At 39.2% G+C, this 16,609-nt stretch overlaps 1 protein-coding gene across 2 annotated transcripts in view; it reads left to right on the top strand.

Annotated features, from left to right (window-relative positions):
• BAIAP2L1 (BAR/IMD domain containing adaptor protein 2 like 1) overlaps positions 1-16,477 on the top strand; it is a 35,914-nt gene extending 19,437 nt beyond the window's left edge. Inside the window, exons 4-14 of one of the 2 annotated variants that reach the window (XM_039560109.1) lie at positions 5,966-6,027; positions 6,119-6,190; positions 6,520-6,657; positions 7,779-7,931; positions 8,388-8,537; positions 9,296-9,446; positions 10,557-10,764; positions 11,065-11,142; positions 11,477-11,642; positions 15,127-15,167; positions 15,706-16,477. In XM_039560109.1, coding sequence (XP_039416043.1) covers positions 5,966-6,027; positions 6,119-6,190; positions 6,520-6,657; positions 7,779-7,931; positions 8,388-8,537; positions 9,296-9,446; positions 10,557-10,764; positions 11,065-11,142; positions 11,477-11,642; positions 15,127-15,167; positions 15,706-15,781 — 1,295 coding nt within the window. In that variant the 3' untranslated portion in view covers positions 15,782-16,477. Of the gene's footprint in view, positions 1-5,965; positions 6,028-6,118; positions 6,191-6,519; positions 6,658-7,778; positions 7,932-8,387; positions 8,556-9,295; positions 9,447-10,556; positions 10,765-11,064; positions 11,143-11,476; positions 11,643-15,126; positions 15,168-15,705 lie in introns of both variants that reach the window. The other variant, XM_039560108.1, reaches the window with a different exon arrangement.
• The last annotated feature ends 132 nt before the right edge of the window (positions 16,478-16,609 follow it).

Here is a 16,609-nt window from a genome sequence, read left to right as displayed (position 1 = left end):
TGTTTTAAATTAACTGACTTATTTGCTTGCTATATCGCAGAAACATTTCTGTTGTTCACAGCCTTGATGAGAACTCTGCATATTTTAAAATTAATCTCAGAATGCCATTTAGAATGTGAAGTTCTCCTTGCTTCCGTTTTTATTTGCAGATTTTATTTATGTATGGTTCTAGCTGCCTCAGGGCACTGTATCTAGCATGTAGAGTGGACTCAAAACACTACTGTGCTTGAAAATCTCTTCCCCTTTTCTTGACTGTAGGCTTTATTCTTTTTTTTCTCTTCCCCTTCACCTTCTGCAGTCACCTTCACAAAATGGCACTGAATGGTCATGTGTCAATGCCATTTTGTAAAATGAACTACAGAGAGATTTACTCCTGACTTCCTATTCCATGTTCGCTCATGCAGTAAGGAAAGGCAGACTTGACCTAGTCCTATTGATTTATGTGCATATTACTGTTAATTCTACAGATGGGGGGAGTGTGTCAAAGCTCCCTGTCAAAGCATTCTGGACAAATTGTATCAGAAGGAAAGTGCAGTTAGAGCTGGGCAAGTTTTACATTATTTTATCCTTCTTTATGATTTTCTTCCTCCATGTTAAAGTCCATTGAAGCTTTTTGGTTTCTTTAAAGCATCTGTTGCACAGTTAAATCCTTCCTATCACAGAATGACAGATTTATCACCTTTGAAGCTTAGCAGATGTTTCATTCAATCATATTTATTTGTTATACTGTATTCCTTTGAAGATTCCTATTTTACTACCTCCTGGGGGCTACTGTTTTCAAAGGACTTTGTTTCTAACTTTCCCATGTCATAAATGCCTTTTTTTCTGGACAGAGGGTGACTTGGAGGAAAGAGTATCATGCCAGCAATAGCATCTAATAACACACTTGGACGATACTGTCTCCATGTGCAGCTTTGACTCAGCCTTTCATTCTCTTGTTTAATATAAATAATTATGTGGCTTCATCTCTAAGACACAAAGTTAATCAACCTGCCCTGAATACAAAACAGGACAACAGAAGGTAAATAAGTGATACAATTAAGCATTTTGCCTGTTCCCAGACATCTAAGAAAGTCTCACTATTAAGAGACTTGAAATATTTCAAGAGCAACTTCCTCTAAATAAAACAAAATTGAAGTATATTTCAAGTAAGATGATGCAATTAATACTTTTATTGATTTTAATTTAGCTATTTGGTGTTTTAAAAGTTTAAGTGATTTTGTTGGTAGCTGTTGATACTTGTTTCTATGACAGAACTCTATTGATTGAGTTCCATTTTTGTTTCTAACTTGAACAAATTCTTCTAGACTTCGCAAGAACAGTCAACACAAGATGAAAATGTAAATAACCTGAACAATCAGCCAGTGCAAACAGTGAGGTTGAAGTGTAACTGCTGCAGAAGTTCTGGCCTTACAATGAGTATTTCTGATAGAAATTGCTTTCCTTGATTTTCATCTCCTGGGAAGACAGCTTTTCAAGGATGTCTCCTTGTTCAGGGGATGCTGTATATGGAGAAATGAGTGTTGCACCCTTTGGGCTCATTATTTTTTTTTTTAAACAAAACCAATATCATTAATGGAATTCTAGTCTGTATTACGTTCTCAGTAGAAAATATAGATACAACCAACAGCCTTGGTTAAGCTTAAAAGTATTCCACAAATTCCTAAAGTTTTGTCTTAAAAGATCTTTCTATGTGTGCACTGAATCTATTTGAAACTGAAACAAATTTACCATGGAACTATTACTGTTCATGGTCCTGTATCAGATTATAGCTGTATTATGAGACATGGTTTCAAGAACTGCATATGAGAAATGTTTAATTTTTTAAGTCATTTAAGATACTTGAGATGTTCCCCCAATATCCTTTTCTGAAAGAGATTGTTGTTTCCCTTCCCTACAGTGCACCTCTAAGGTAATAGCAAAATATAAGAGCAAGTATCTGTGAACATCTACAACTACTTTTTTGTTTTCTAATCAAAGTGTGAATATTTAACGTACACCTACTTTATTAAGCCACAAAGATTTCATGTTCAGGGTGTGGGGAGATAGAAAGCAGAAAAAATGTATTTTTGAGACAAGTATTTGAATAGTTATGTTTATCATCAAGACCAGGGTTTGGGGTTTATTAATTCATTGCATAATATGATGCCTAAAACTGGTTCAAGTTTACAGGATGGCTGCCACAAATTGGACTTAAGTGGCCTGTTATCATGTGCTCTGGTCATGTAATTATGTTTGATAGGTTTGGGGTTTGCCAGTAAATGATGATGAGGTTAATATTTGGTTATCAGGTATTATGAGTTCGCATATATAAAACCTGATCAAGAGCAGCTTTAATATATAGCAGAATATTTTAATTGATGTGAGAAATACATGTTTGTCTTCACCTTAAGTAGTTTTGTCTACCCTTTTGCAAGAGCCTGGCCTTAGGTTATGCTGCCATTAATCCAGAGTAATCCACTGTCTTTCTTAGAGCTATTCTATAATTCACCATGGTGATTAAAATTCAAATATTATATTGAAGTTGGTCAATTTCCATTCTACTTGGACACTGTTCCCTTTAGGCTAGGGGTTGTTTTGTCTTTCCTGGATTAGTCTACAAAAACTTGTCTCCTTGGATAAATTAATTCAGGAGAACCATCTAAATGTGACTAACCCATTATCTTAAACTGGCTGTAAGGAAACATGGTATATGTTCCCTTCAAAAAATGCTCTCTATTTATTCAAAGTGCAGAATCTGATCTGTAATTTAAATCTTAATTGATCAGAATGTGGCTACTATGGATGGGCTCTTTTCATGTTTTGAATCAACACTTTGAAAGGGGAAATGAACTGGGTGAGCCGGTACATGTAGTGCCTGTGGATTCCTTGTGGCAGGGAGGAGATCCCAGTATAAAGTATGTGTATACACAAGTATAAATATGACTTTTGCCTGATGCACAGTACAGGGAGTCTCTGGTTGAGAGGAAAAGAAAATGCAATTAGGGACACAGTCACTGACATCTAACCACACTGTTTAAAAGTGTTCTGGAACACTCTAAAATAAACTCGTAAAATAATCCAGCACAAACCATTTAGAAGGAAGTGTAGTTTTCAAAGTTCTCTTCAGGACATGTTTTGGCAGTATTTTTTTGTAACAGAGATGAAAAAACCTGTTTCCAAGCAAGCACCCAAAGCCCAAAGACTGGAAGGCTGCAGTGAGTGTGAGACAAAAATAACCCCGTGTGCGCGTCAGGTTTTCCACTCGCGCCGCCCCAGGTGAATGGGTGTTTTATGGAGGCAGGCAGGGAGGGAGGGAGGCAGGGAGGGAGCTGAGTCAATGCCCAGCGTTGTTGGATGTCTGTCTGTGCTCGGAACGCTGGCGTTGCCAAGGATTAGCTCAGTGCTCTGCCTTGGCAGCCGCTGCTCAGAGCGGGGTTTTTACACAGAGGGAGAATAAGTTCGTTTTAAAAGCAGAAATCTATAAGGGTAATTATATTGAGGGCCATTCCAGTTCTCACCCTGAATTTCTGTAACTTCCCAAACAGCTTTCTAGTCTGTGTATGTAAAACCAAACAAACTTGGTAATTTTATTTGTATTTCTTGATATTTTTTCCTGCTTTCTTTTATCAACATTTTCCTTTTTAAGTTGTAGGTAAGTATTCACAAAACTCTTCTAACTTTAAAAGCCCATTACAGTCTCAAATGTATCTTTTGAGTTGAGTAGGTGAAACAGAAACAGCAGGGACAAAAGTGCCTTCACTTCTGGAGCCTTAAAATAACACTGCTCACCTCCGTTACTTCAAGTGTTTGTGTAACTAATCGTATTTACTTTTCTCTTGTACATGAACAACAAATTACTATAGCATCTCTCCCTTCTCACAGCATTCATATTGCTGTAGTGATCAGCAACTTTAAATATGAACAGAAAAAGCACAGCACTCTGTGGGCTGTACAGAACTCAGAAAAACTATACATATTTAAAAAAAAATAAAGCATTCCTCTGTCTCTGCCATCTCCCATCCTGACTGTGAATTCCTTTTCTTGCTGCTCAAGGGGTTGTCTGTTCTCATTGTACTCAGATTCTTTCCTCTCAGTGTCCTGCAGTCTGTTATGCAAAGAGAGGTAGGGGTGGGCACTGGAGCACAAAGAGGGATTCCTGAAAAACCAGGAGAGATGTGTGTTTCTTCCTGTACCACCTGATGTTTCCCCATAAACAACAATGCAAACCCACATTTTATATGATTTAGTTGAAGATCTGCTGTGTTATAGTGCTTCACAGGAGATGTGGTTCTCATTTCAAAGAAACTAGGATTTTGAGATTATGTGACTGGAAAATGACAAATCAGAAGGGAGGAAGGTGGTAACACATACCCAGGAACATGGGAATGCTTCTACCTTCTGTGAGAAGGTTACCAAGTCACCTCCCTGCACTATGGGGAGACAGGCTTGGATGTCTGTGCATTTCTTGGATGAGAAAGGAGAAGATGAGAAGGTTCTCATCAAGTTTTGTCATTTATTGAGCCAAATTTTTTAATTACCGGCATCTTTTGGGAGCTTTCCTGAGCAGCTGAAGGATCTGAAGCACTTTAGGATGATATGTCTTTGCTGACTAACTCAGGGGTTCTCAAAGTATATGGATGGTAGAAAACATCATACACTGGCATGTTAATGCATCCTTTCTTTTTTAACCCGAAAAAAGGAAACTAGAATTGCGTAAGATGGCAAATAGGAGGGACACACAGTCCCATGCAGTGACTGCCAGTGGCAGGCATTGCAGTGCAGGAATTACAGAACTGTGGTCACTCTGCAGCCCTGCCTGTGCATGAAGACAGCACAACTGCAGGTACCTGTGTGGCAAATCCAGGTGGGACAGCTGCAAGGGGGATTGAGGGATACAAGGATCACTGGAGGAGGCGTGCCAGGGAACAGCTGTTGAACTGAACCTGCCAGTGCTGCCATGCAAATGGAGTGCCAGGAAAACACATCTCTAGTCAAGGTTTCCACATGCAGCCCAGTTTGTGGATCTGACTGTGGTCCTGGCACTTTGGTAGTGGCTCCTGGCCAGGAGCTGGTAACACTGGACTGATCTGATTTGGGTGAAATCAAACTGGGTCCTTCCAGCTGCTCCCCTCAGCAGTGTGTTGCAATCTCCCAGACGGGGCTGGCACTCACCCAGTGTGCCCGTGCCAGAGCATGGAAGGGAGTGGGGATGATGTGGCCATGAGCAGCAGGCAGGGTGATGTGGCTGGCTGCAGGCAGGGCAGCACCAGCCCACAGTTTACACTGCTTTGCACATACAACCACACCCAAAAGATTGAGGGATGTTTCCTCTATATCCTCCTAAAGCAAAATGGAACAGTTCAGCTTTCAACTGCTCACGGTTCAGAGTGAGGGGTGTAAGTTTGTGCTGGAAGACAGCAGAGCAGAAGGGGATAGTCAGGGCTTCTTGTGAGGATGCTGAGGAATCTGCTTTGCCTTGGCTGTTGGCTAATGCTGTACAGGTGGGAATTCATGTGTGGATCAGGTCTGTTTTAGCAGGTGTGCTGCCAGGGAACTGAAAGGTTCCTTTGTTGACTCTGAAGGTGCAGTAACTTAATAATTGAAGTTTAATTTTCAGACTAAGAAATGGGTAGCAGCTATTTGGGTAGTAACAACTTGTGTGCTATTCTCTGACTTGGCATGAAAAGAGGCTGTTACTAAACCAACAGGAGCTATTCTGGAGAGAAGGAAGTATTTATTATGTCCCTTTTGCATAACAATGCATGATTAGTTCTTCTATCACTTATGAACTGCTTGGTTTGTCTGTGGCCAGAGTGAATTATTTATTTCAGCTGCTGAGATGAGCAACAGCAAGATATTTTCTGTCCCTCTTAAATATAACCATTAATGAGTATATTAGTTAAATGTATTTTATTACTGCTCTGTGTTAACTAACTTCAGAAGTCTAAGAAAGAAACCAATATGGTTGTATGTTTATCAACAGGCCAAGTTCTGGTAGAAATCTCAAGAACACACAAGAAACTTAATGACAGTCTAGAGGAGAGTGTAAGTTAAATTATTTCTTCTAATTAATTCTGCTTGTGAAATTATAAATTACTTTTTCCAATTTTTAATAACCCTTAATTTGTTTTTAAAGTTCAAAAAATTTCATAAGGAAATTATATCTGAACTGGAGAAGAAAACAGACCTGGATGTAAAATACATGACTGTAAGTACATTCAATTCTAAAACTCCTATTTTATTTGTGTATTGCTAGTCAAAGAATTTTTTGAGACATTGTTTCCCAAGATTTAATTAATTGATATGAGCTTTAATAGAAATGAACTTTAGATATCTAAAGATGGCCAAAATTTTCATGCTTAATTTAAGTTAAAAAGGGAACCCCTGTATAACTTCATAGCTCCTTAAAACTACAGCAGTTGCTGAACTCATTTGGTGTGTGAGAGAGATCTCAGAGATCACAGTGATGCTTCTTAGTCCCTTACCCAGCTACCTGGCTGAGTGCATTATGAGATGATGTAAATGCTTTGATTGCAGGCAACTTTAAAAAGGTACCAAACTGAGCACAGGAGCAAACTGGATTCTTTAGAGAAGTCTCAGGCTGAGCTGAAAAAAATCAGAAGGAAAAGCCAAGGAGCGCGAAATGTAACGAAGTACGAGCACAAAGAAATGGAGGTCAGTGCGTTGTCTCTCGTTTCTTTCTCTGTATGAGAACTGGTCAAAAGGAAATGTTAATGGTTCCTCAAAGCTGATTCATATTAAAGGCACTCCTAGAGGTTGTACTGCAGCTGCAATTGAGCTCTCATTGCTCCACAGTACGTATTCAGAGATTTCTGCTCTGGTGCCTCGATTTTGTCCCCTGACCAATAATTGATTTTTTTTAAAGTACCTCTGTAACTACATCTTTATGCAGAGCTTTACACAGGGAGCCAGCTAAACTATGCAAATTCAGCAGAAACTTGCTACAGAGTAATTCCCCAAAGTAGGCAGTGCCAACTTGTGTTACTGCCTTTCCTACTGCCCTTAATCCAGCATTGCCATCTTGAGGTGAAATCCGAAATGGCAAGACACTGAAGAGAAACTGTTTTAAAATTAGTAAATCAGATTCTCATTGTCACGTGTCTCTCTGAAAATCCTTGCCTTTGATATATTTATTTGCATGAAACTTGTACTTCGTGCTGGCTTATATATTTTTTTCTCCTTATCTTTCTATTTTAATTTTCAAATAAAGCTTCATGTATAAACACAGTGTAGTAAACATAGGTAACAGTAGCTCCTATTTCTTACTGCCTATTTTTTAATCTACAATTGTAACAGTTGAAGGTTTTTTTAAGGTTCTGAGTCTGAGAGTTCATGGATTAGCATTTAATCACAGTTTAGCCATGAATCCTCATAATCTCAGATAAATATAGTTTAGTCTTTTTAGTAACTCATTCCCCCCACCCCCCCCAAATGATTCATCACAGCTTTGTGTGAATAAATGCAGCTGCATTCAATAAATGCAGTGGAGCAGACAAAGGTCATTGGTCTAATTTGAACACACACCACACACACCCCCCTCACAAACCCTAAATAGGCTGTTGATTGCCTGTAGGGACAATACACATCTACCTGATGAGATCAGGGAAGTCAGATGTGTGCAGGAAAAGAGACTTACTTAGAAGTAAGGCTACCCTATCCCATCCTGTCTTTCCAAAAACTTTTTCTAATTTAGAGTTTACTTAACTAATTGGATATAGCATCAAATAAAATTCAGAGGCTCTATGTGATTCTTTTTTTTCCCTTTTTCCCCTCAGTATTTGGAAACCGTGAGCTCTCGACAAAGTGATATTCAGAGGTTTATTGCAGAAGGCTGCAGAGAAGCTCTACTTGAAGAGAAAAGAAGGTTCTGTTTTCTGGTTGACAAGCACTGCAGCTTTACCCAGCACATGCACTTCTACCACGTTCAGGTCAGTGGTGTGAGTGTGAACAGAAATGAAACTCCTGAAATCCAGGCACACAGGAGATGTTTTGTACTTCCTGCAGCATGTAGACCAGACTGCCAGAAATAGCTAAGGAAGACTGAAGTGCCAGACGAGTGTTGTGATCAGCTCACAGGAAATGTTTACAATACACTATTCTATGAAATGTATTGTAGCAAAAATAAAGGGTCACTGAGACTTTTTAAAAATCATGTATTAAGAAAAAATGCGTGGACTAATCAGGTACTTCCAGTATGTGACCCTGCAAGAGAGTTGTTTTTACAACATCTTATTTGTTTCAAAGAGGTATTCCTTAGAAAAATCTTAGAAAATGCTTCCATTTTGCTGGCGTAAACATCTTGGTATAGTGAAAGTTAACCAGTAGGTTTGTGCAGTTTTATGAAGAAGCCTGTCTTTGACGAGTGTCTTTTAACTTGGATGCAGTGTGCAGACTTCCTAAAATCCAAGCTGCCGGGATGGGAGGAAATCTGTAGTGATGCCACCAAAGTGCCTGAGAAGGTCAGGATGATGATAGATGAAATCAGGACCCCTGGTTCCACCCCGGTGTCGGGAACGCCGCAGCCTTCGCCCATGGTAAAGAGAAATACCCTGGTATGTTGTTCCTTACGGTTGGGGGTTCTCTTCAGTGGGTGTGGAGTGGCTTCATGAGGTTCTGTTGGACCTCAGCATTTAGGATGGAGTCCACAGTGTATCTCAGCTGGAATATACTGGGATTGGGTATGGAACCAAAATCATTCAGCTGAAGCTCTGCCATGGGAAAAATACACAGTATAAAAGGGAGAAGCACATGTCCTAACAAGGCTCAGCTCTCAGTTGGGTGCCCAGGGCTTCTCCTGCAGAGCTCAGCCTCAGGGCTACTTTTGTTCCAACCATTCCATTTCCTGCATTGTTGTCTGTAAGTAATAATAATTACATACTCAGTAGTTCAATATAAACTTAAGCAAAATGTTATTTCTATTTTCTTTCCTTCTTCCCTTCATGATTATTAGCTTACTGGAGTACAGGTGAAATTTTCATTTCTGCCAGTTTGCATGTTGTGTCATCATCAGTTGTTAAATTTCTAAATGATTATAGTAAACTTCTAAACAAGAAAAATCTGGAGATAATCATGGTATTTGCAGAAAAAAAGGCTATTGTAGCCTTCCCACTAGCAAGTGTTTATCAAGCCTCTTACAAACCATCAATCAGCAGTTCCATAGGAATATGTGGGTTTTATGTCATGTTTAAATGTGTATCGTTTAGGAATATAAGCCTTGCTCACTAGAATTTAATCTTACAAAAAAGTTATTGCTGTCTCCTCAGTATTGTGATACTTGTTTTTGTGACTCCAGATTGGAAATGATTTTTATCCTCATCAAGAAAATGCATCCAAAGTGCCCCCGGCTCCCATGGGCAAGGCGTACACGAGCCCACTCGTGGATATGTTCAACAATCCTGCAACAGCTCCCAAAGCACCTTCTGAAAAACTAAATCACTCAGCAGGTGAGTGTCCCTGCCCTGCAGACTGGGTAAGTATGAATGCAGCATTCAGAATTACCTGAGGGCTTCTCCTCTGCTACAATGATGTGAATTCCAGGATGTATAGAGGAGTAGGAAACGATCTTTACAAAGGATTTATGTAATTTACCTAACAGGACAGAGATGTGTTACAAGAGAATGGTTTGCAGTAAAATGCAGGTCAGGATAGGTGGTTTCTGTTTTAATCACTTTCTGTGTGTCACTGATTAACTCAACTTAACTGCTCTCATGGCTTCCAATGTTATCAGCAGAAGGCATTCCATAATTTTGAAAAGGATACATCTGAGTGTTTCAGTGCATGCAAACAAACATAAACACTCCAACAGTCTCGCTCTGGTTTCCTTTAAGGGCATGTAGCACTAAGGGAGGAATGCACATGGGACAAAATGAACACAATTTTGTAGTTCTTTTCCTGAAATTTAAAATCCTAGTAAGAATTGCTTCCCAAGTGTCTAATATATTGATTTTTTTTTCCCTTTCTGTGATATAGGACAGAACTAGGCCTAGATCACAGCGTAAGAAATGCAGAACTCTTCAACGTGTAGTAGAAATTCCAGCATTTCTTCCTTAAAATTTTCTTCCTTGTATGGTCAAATAACACACAGTTTTAAGCCCTCCTTTATTTTTTTTTCTGATAAACATATGGTGTCTAGAAAGTGACAAGTATCTGCAAATCTCCCCAGTGCTGAAGCTGAGTGCTGAGGCACATTTGAAAGTGAAAGTTGGATTTTATACGCAGTTCCATTTTTTCAGAAGGGAAGATTTTCAAAGGCCTTTTACAGCTGTGATTGCTTAGTACTTTTCATGTCAAAAGAGGAAGAAACCAGTTAAAACTCACAGAACTTTTTATGCCTGTTCCATTTTATTATGCTGGGTGTGTGCATATAAAGACACATGCAGTTAAGAACTTCATGGTGATAAGAAACATTGGCAGTGAAAGTTGTCTAAGTACAAAGTCTCAGAACTCAGATTTGCACTTGAGTTTTCCTTTTATTTTTTTCCTCTCAGATTACTAATTGCATTTATTTATGTGTGTCTAATTTTTCTTTGGTTTTTTTTTTCTGTTTTTGACAGAGAATTCAGATGATGCCAGTTTGTCACGTTCAACTTCTGTTGCCACAGGCCTAAATATAATGAAAAGGCAAAAAGTGAAAACAATCTTCCCACACACTGCTGGAAGTAACAAGACGTTGCTCAGCTTTGCCCAGGGGGACATCATCACCCTGCTGGTGGCTGAGGAGAAGGATGGCTGGCTTTATGGGGAGCATGACACAACCAGACTGTAAGATAATCAGTATATTACCCACCCTGAACATGAAGTAAAAGTGTGTCTCAGCAGACTGTGTTAGCAGATGTTAGTAAATGGTTTTCCACCCTTTTTAGTGGCTGTCACTGACTAGGGACTCGGAGTCTCTCGCTAAGGAAAATCTCTGCACATATTTAGTTTTACACACTAATTTGGCATCAGAAATTGGTTCCTTCAAAAGTTAAATCTGTTTGCTGAGTCTATTGTTTTGTCCACTGCTGTATTTTGAAAGATCTTTCCAATTTTATATAATATAAAAGACTTCTCCCATTACAGAAAAGGATGGTTTCCATCATCATACACCAGACCACTGGATGAATCAACGGAAGAAAAGGCTTTTGCCCCAGTGCCAAGGTAACATTTTGGGTGGCACTTGCAGAAATGCCCAGATCTTTGCTAACATTTATTTAAAACGTTATTTTTTGTGCTCATGTTCTTTAAGGTTCAGTAACATGTACAGAAAATACTCTAACAGCCTATAGTACAGTGCCTTAATTATGTTAATGTGTTTTTATGGTTACATACAGACCCAAGAAGTAGCTTTAACTCAGAGTCCCACTGACTCCAGGACACTGTACCCCATTACCAACTTCCAGCTCATGCACTTCTGTGCCTTCCTGGTGCTGCAGAGCAGTGAGAGATGGATTCTGGCACCTGAGGACGGTATTTGTTGGGTTCTGTCTTGCAGCCCTGCACCAATCCGAAGTGTTAGTTCTGTGAACCTTGTGGAGAAAGGGGAAGTTGTCCTCCCACCTCCAGACTACGTGGGGGCTTCGCAGACAGACAGACAGATGGACCCTGCCAAAGGTGCTGCTGTGAAATCTCCCCCTGACAGAGCGGAGCAGGCAGGCCCGGTGAGTGCCCGGGACAGGGAATCCAAATGTTCCACCCTGCTCAGATGGGCTCTTCAACGGGGCCCTGGGATCTCCTACCTGACCTACCTGTGCTTGACTTCAGCCCTTTGTCCCAGCTGTCTTCAGGAATATTGGGGCTTTGGCATTTCAGTCCGTGCATCCCAACAGGAAGGGAGAAGAGTTGTTCAGGGATATAATTGACAGTAGCAGGAGACTCACTCTGTACAGCAAAACTTCTCAGCAATGGAACCTGTCAGACATGGAAAGAAATTCTCACAGAAAGCAGTACAAATCCATCATCTCCAGTGATTTTAGAGCTGTGGGGCACAGGGGATTTACAGCAGCATAAGCATGTGTACTTCTGTATGCTTCTGTATTCAGGAACCCCCTGAAAGCGAGTGTTGGGTTTGCAGCTGTGGCTGAGGGAGAGCTGTGCTAACTCCTGGCTGAATTCAGCAAAGCTCCAGCTGAGTGGAAATACATTTTTTATAAACAGATAATGCTATACAATGCTATTATTTCTGCTATCAAGGCAGCATTCAAACTGATTCAAAATGAAGACTAATCAAATTAGGCAATTTCTAGTTTTTTTCTCACTGCTTGTTTAAGTTTTTTGCTGATGTGTATCTAAGGGTGATGTTTTTGAGACTTTCTCCAAAAACCCTCTTGAAGCAGAGATGACATTTTGAAGGCAAAAAACCTAATTATATAAAATAAGGTTATCATTGCTAAACTTTGGGACACTGTACCAAAGTAAGATGCAAAGTTCTATTAGTCGGTGCCATGGGAAGCTTCAGGAATCAAAGAATCATACAGTTGGCTGCCAGTAGCTAAAAAAATGTGTTTTATTATTTATTGGTATGACTAAAATATTTTGTCTGTCAATATAACATCTAAACAAATTTTGGGATGACCTGCTGACAGATGTTTCTGCTTTCTAAGTCATCTGGTGAATCGTACAGTAGAAATTGAAGTGGCCTTTGTAAATTTGTGCTTTGTGCAAGTAAAACTAACTAAGAAATTTAAAAAGCAGAAACTGAAAGCTTGTTACACCACGTCTTGATTAGTGGTGAAAGAGTCCAAAGGATGACAATTTATAAAGGTATTCTGTGAAATGGAAAGGCACAAGGAAACAATGCCTGTCTTTAAAGAAACCTCCTCTCCTGTTCCATTTAAGTCTGCTTTTAGGATGTTGGGTACATGAACAGCATTTCTTACCTGGAGGTGTTGGGCAGTAGAGGGGTTTTTTTGCTATATTGGCAAGCAAAGAAAATGAACTGTGTTTAAAATAAGTAAGACGAGAAGCATTTGCTTAATAATAACCAAAATATAACTGCCAATACATCACTCTAGAACTCTAGAAAAAAAGCAGAAAACATGGGAAAGACAAGCATGGCATAAATTAGATAAATTGACAGTAACATGTGCATTTTAAACTATTATCTGCATTTCAGAAGCATGGAGAAATACAGAAATTTAACAAAGGGGGGAGAAAGGAATTATATTCATTTTGTTTCTTGAGGAATAGAGTGTTTTCAAAGCAATCTCTTTTGTAATCAAATCACAGACTTGTAGCTAGTTCTTAAAATAACAGGTTACCTCAATTTTACAAACATAAAAAATGAGAAAGGAAGAAAGAAAGAAAGAAAGAAAGAAAGAAAGTTAGTTAGTTTTTGCTGGAGACTTGTGAAGCTCCTCTGAGTCGGAGATCTTACCCCATTTCACTGTGAGTCATGTTTTGGGATATCTTTTTTTTCCCCACATAAATATTCCCATGGAAAAGATTTGCACTTTTCTGGGGAGCCCAAACAGTTTAATATTAGCATATATATTTGAATCCACATTCAAGTAAGTGGGTTTATTTCTCAGTAATGAGCCTTGTGGTGTAGGAAGTGTGTAGTTTGTGCAGTGATGTGTTTCTGGGACAGTGTTTTCTGTGAGGAATGAAGCTTTTCTGCTGCATGAAATGATTATCAAGAAATATGACCTAAATCTCAGTGTTCAGTCACTTTCAAAACAAGTATCTGGGAACTTCTAAAATGATTCTGACAACCAGCATCTATATTTTGACATATTTGTGGTTTTCATTTTTGAATGAAGAAGCCATGAGCCTTAGTAATGGTTTAAGGTCAGGATTTATACAGTGGCTCCCTTACCCTGTGCCTTGCTCTTGAGACCTGCAGGATCAACACAGCCTTCAAGTGTGATTATGTTCAAAGCCTTGAAGGTGCCAATCCAGCACGGAGAGTTCCGTGCCCTGGCACCAGGTGACTGACTAAAGAGCTTAAAAGAATTATGGAATAGGTGAAACGGTCTCAGGAGCCCTGCACTGTTCTGCTGTGGTCACTCCATTCTCAGAACAGTCACCTTAAGGGTTCTTTTGGTTTGTGGCATTAGGTCAGAGGGTTTAGGAATAAATTTAAGGCTCATGGACTAACGTTCCTGTTGAACCAGAAACCCAAGAGGAATGGCAGACCAGTCAGCTGGCAGAGCTCTAATGAGAGCAGCACAATCTCTTTGGAAGCCAGAATGGAAACTGATAGCTCCCTGATAGCTCCTAGGAGTGGAAAACAAATACATCTTTTTTGATAATCTAAATTTCCACAGGGGAAGCAAGATTAAAATAAATTGGAAATTCTGGAGTATAGAACAATAACCACTTTTGTTGAGGCACCTCCTAACTCACAGCAGCTGCTGTGACCCCATCTTAGGGCAACTGTAGAGGAGAGATGCTGCACTTGCAACCAAGTGTTTGTTCCAAAGTCACTATTTATTTTCACTCTTGCAGAACTTCCTTGTCTTTCCTGCTTCCGTGCAAGTCCCCAACCCCCACGCCTCCATAGGCTTTGGAAATAAGCCCAGCATTATACTGGGCTGGCTTGTATGCTCATAGAGGATTTACAGACGTGTAAAACAGTCTGTCCACCAGGACTCCTATGCAGAAGCAGAAAATTATTCAAGGCATATTATTTTTGTTTCAGAATACACAGAAAAAGCAGCTCAGGATTTCAAGAAGGAAAGATGAGGAATGGTTCTTGCTAGTTAAATTGTTCATGCTATGCTACACTAAGTAATATCCACAATGGTATCAACTATTAAAAAAAAGACTTAGTCATTGAAATATCTTCGAGGAAGACTGGTGTTCAGTAAGATTTAATTTAGGCATTTGTTCAATTCTCTTAATTTTAAGGGCTAATTAGGCCTAATTCTAAGGTCTAAGTCTATTCACAACTGATGTACTTGAGCAATTTCACTGGAACCACAAGCCAAGATTGAGTTAAGAACCTGCTGAATGAACCTGCTGAAACCCAGCGTGCCTGGAATGGAAAGCCTGCCAGGCTTTGGTTCAGCACTGAAATTTGAAGTGTTAAAACCAAACTGGCCATATAGACTGGGGACAGGGTCTCCTTCCCTTGGCAGGACAGCGAGATCACCTGCAGGGTATTTCTGTAAATTCATGTAAATATCTTTTTTTTTTTAACAGAAACCTGGCATGAATGGCATTATAAAACCACCTTTTCTAAGGTAAAATACTTCTACACTGATTTAGTTGTGTTGATTTTTATATTGGTTTCTTTTTATTTTATAGATTATAAGGGTAAATAAGGATGTTTATCATTAATTTCTCTGTGACCTTTCTCAGGCACTGCTAGAACAATATGGCTAAAATTAGTTGCACTTTCCTCAAGAGTGGCATCAAGTGCAGTACAATACACAGGCCCTTCTCAGAAAAACATGTTTCTCCAGTAGTTTGACAGGGAGCAGGACTTTTCTTTAACTGACTTTGAGGATTAAAAGCAAAAATCTTTGAAGACTGGGGGCTGTTTGAAGAAGTCCAGATGTGACTGGACATTAATTTCCCAAATTTCTGGATCACTGAAAAATGATTCTTCATATTAAACCGCATTTTAAAAATTCAAATTAAACTAAGAGTTGCACAGAATCCCTGAGTCTCAGAACCATAACTTACTGTTTGATGACAGCTTGGATGAAGGACCTGAATGAATAAATTTGGGGTTGGATTGCAGCCAGCCTTCAAGTAACTTTATGCATTTCTTTTCAGTGGAGAAAACCCCTTTGCAACAGTGAAACTCAGACCCACAGTAACAAATGACAGATCAGCACCGATTATCCGATGAACACACGGGCCAGACACGTGTGCTTCTTCCTTACCAACACCCACTTCCAGCAATGACAATTACTATCTCAACTTGTCCTAAAAATTTATTTAAATGTAATTACTGTACAATAGACACATGTTGGAATGGAGCTCTGATGTTTTTTTAAACCTGTAGTTTCTAATGAGGTAATTGCTTTGGGCTAGTGTTTGAGCACTTGGGCTTGATTTTACAGTATGCCTTTTTTTGTAGTAGGAATTGTGAAAATACTAGAGATAGTTTGGATACTCTAGTGAATCAGTGTAAGTAATAGCTCACAGAATCTTTGGCATTCATTACTTGGAAGCTGCAATGGTAAGTTCTAGAATATAAGCCTGCATATGCCACCTACTAAAGAAGACAACAGTGATTTTTTTTTTTCCAAACAGAACAATGTAACAACTGCCTTATTCCAGAATAGAGAATTGCCTGTATAAATGATTAGATGTTATTTTGTGTAAGAAAGATACCTTAGGTTATAAATAAATATTTATCCCCTTAAGAATAGAGAACTTGTAATGCCTTGCTTAATGTTCACACACAAATTTCAAGTGTCAACAGAAACTCATTTTCAGTCTAATGTTATACTGTCAACACATTCTTCAATGATAATTTTGTCTTTAAAAAGTGTTGTCAAATTTTAGTCTGATAAAAGGTCATAATAAAGCAGTGCCATGATTTTTTTCTCAAATGCCAATATAAAAACCTGCCTTTGAAAAGTTCCTCCATTACTGTAGCTTCCCCAAAAGGAAAACAGCTTAAAGTTGGAAAATTTTTGGTTAAGGAGCTGAGCAAAGGCCTAAGTGCTGG

Source organism: Corvus cornix, chromosome 14, assembly GCF_000738735.6.
Source record: "Corvus cornix cornix isolate S_Up_H32 chromosome 14, ASM73873v5, whole genome shotgun sequence".
In the NCBI taxonomy this organism is placed as follows: Eukaryota; Metazoa; Chordata; class Aves; order Passeriformes; family Corvidae; genus Corvus; species Corvus cornix.
The sequence above is the reverse complement of the archived record's forward strand: the minus strand, read 5'-3'. Positions and strand labels throughout refer to the sequence as shown.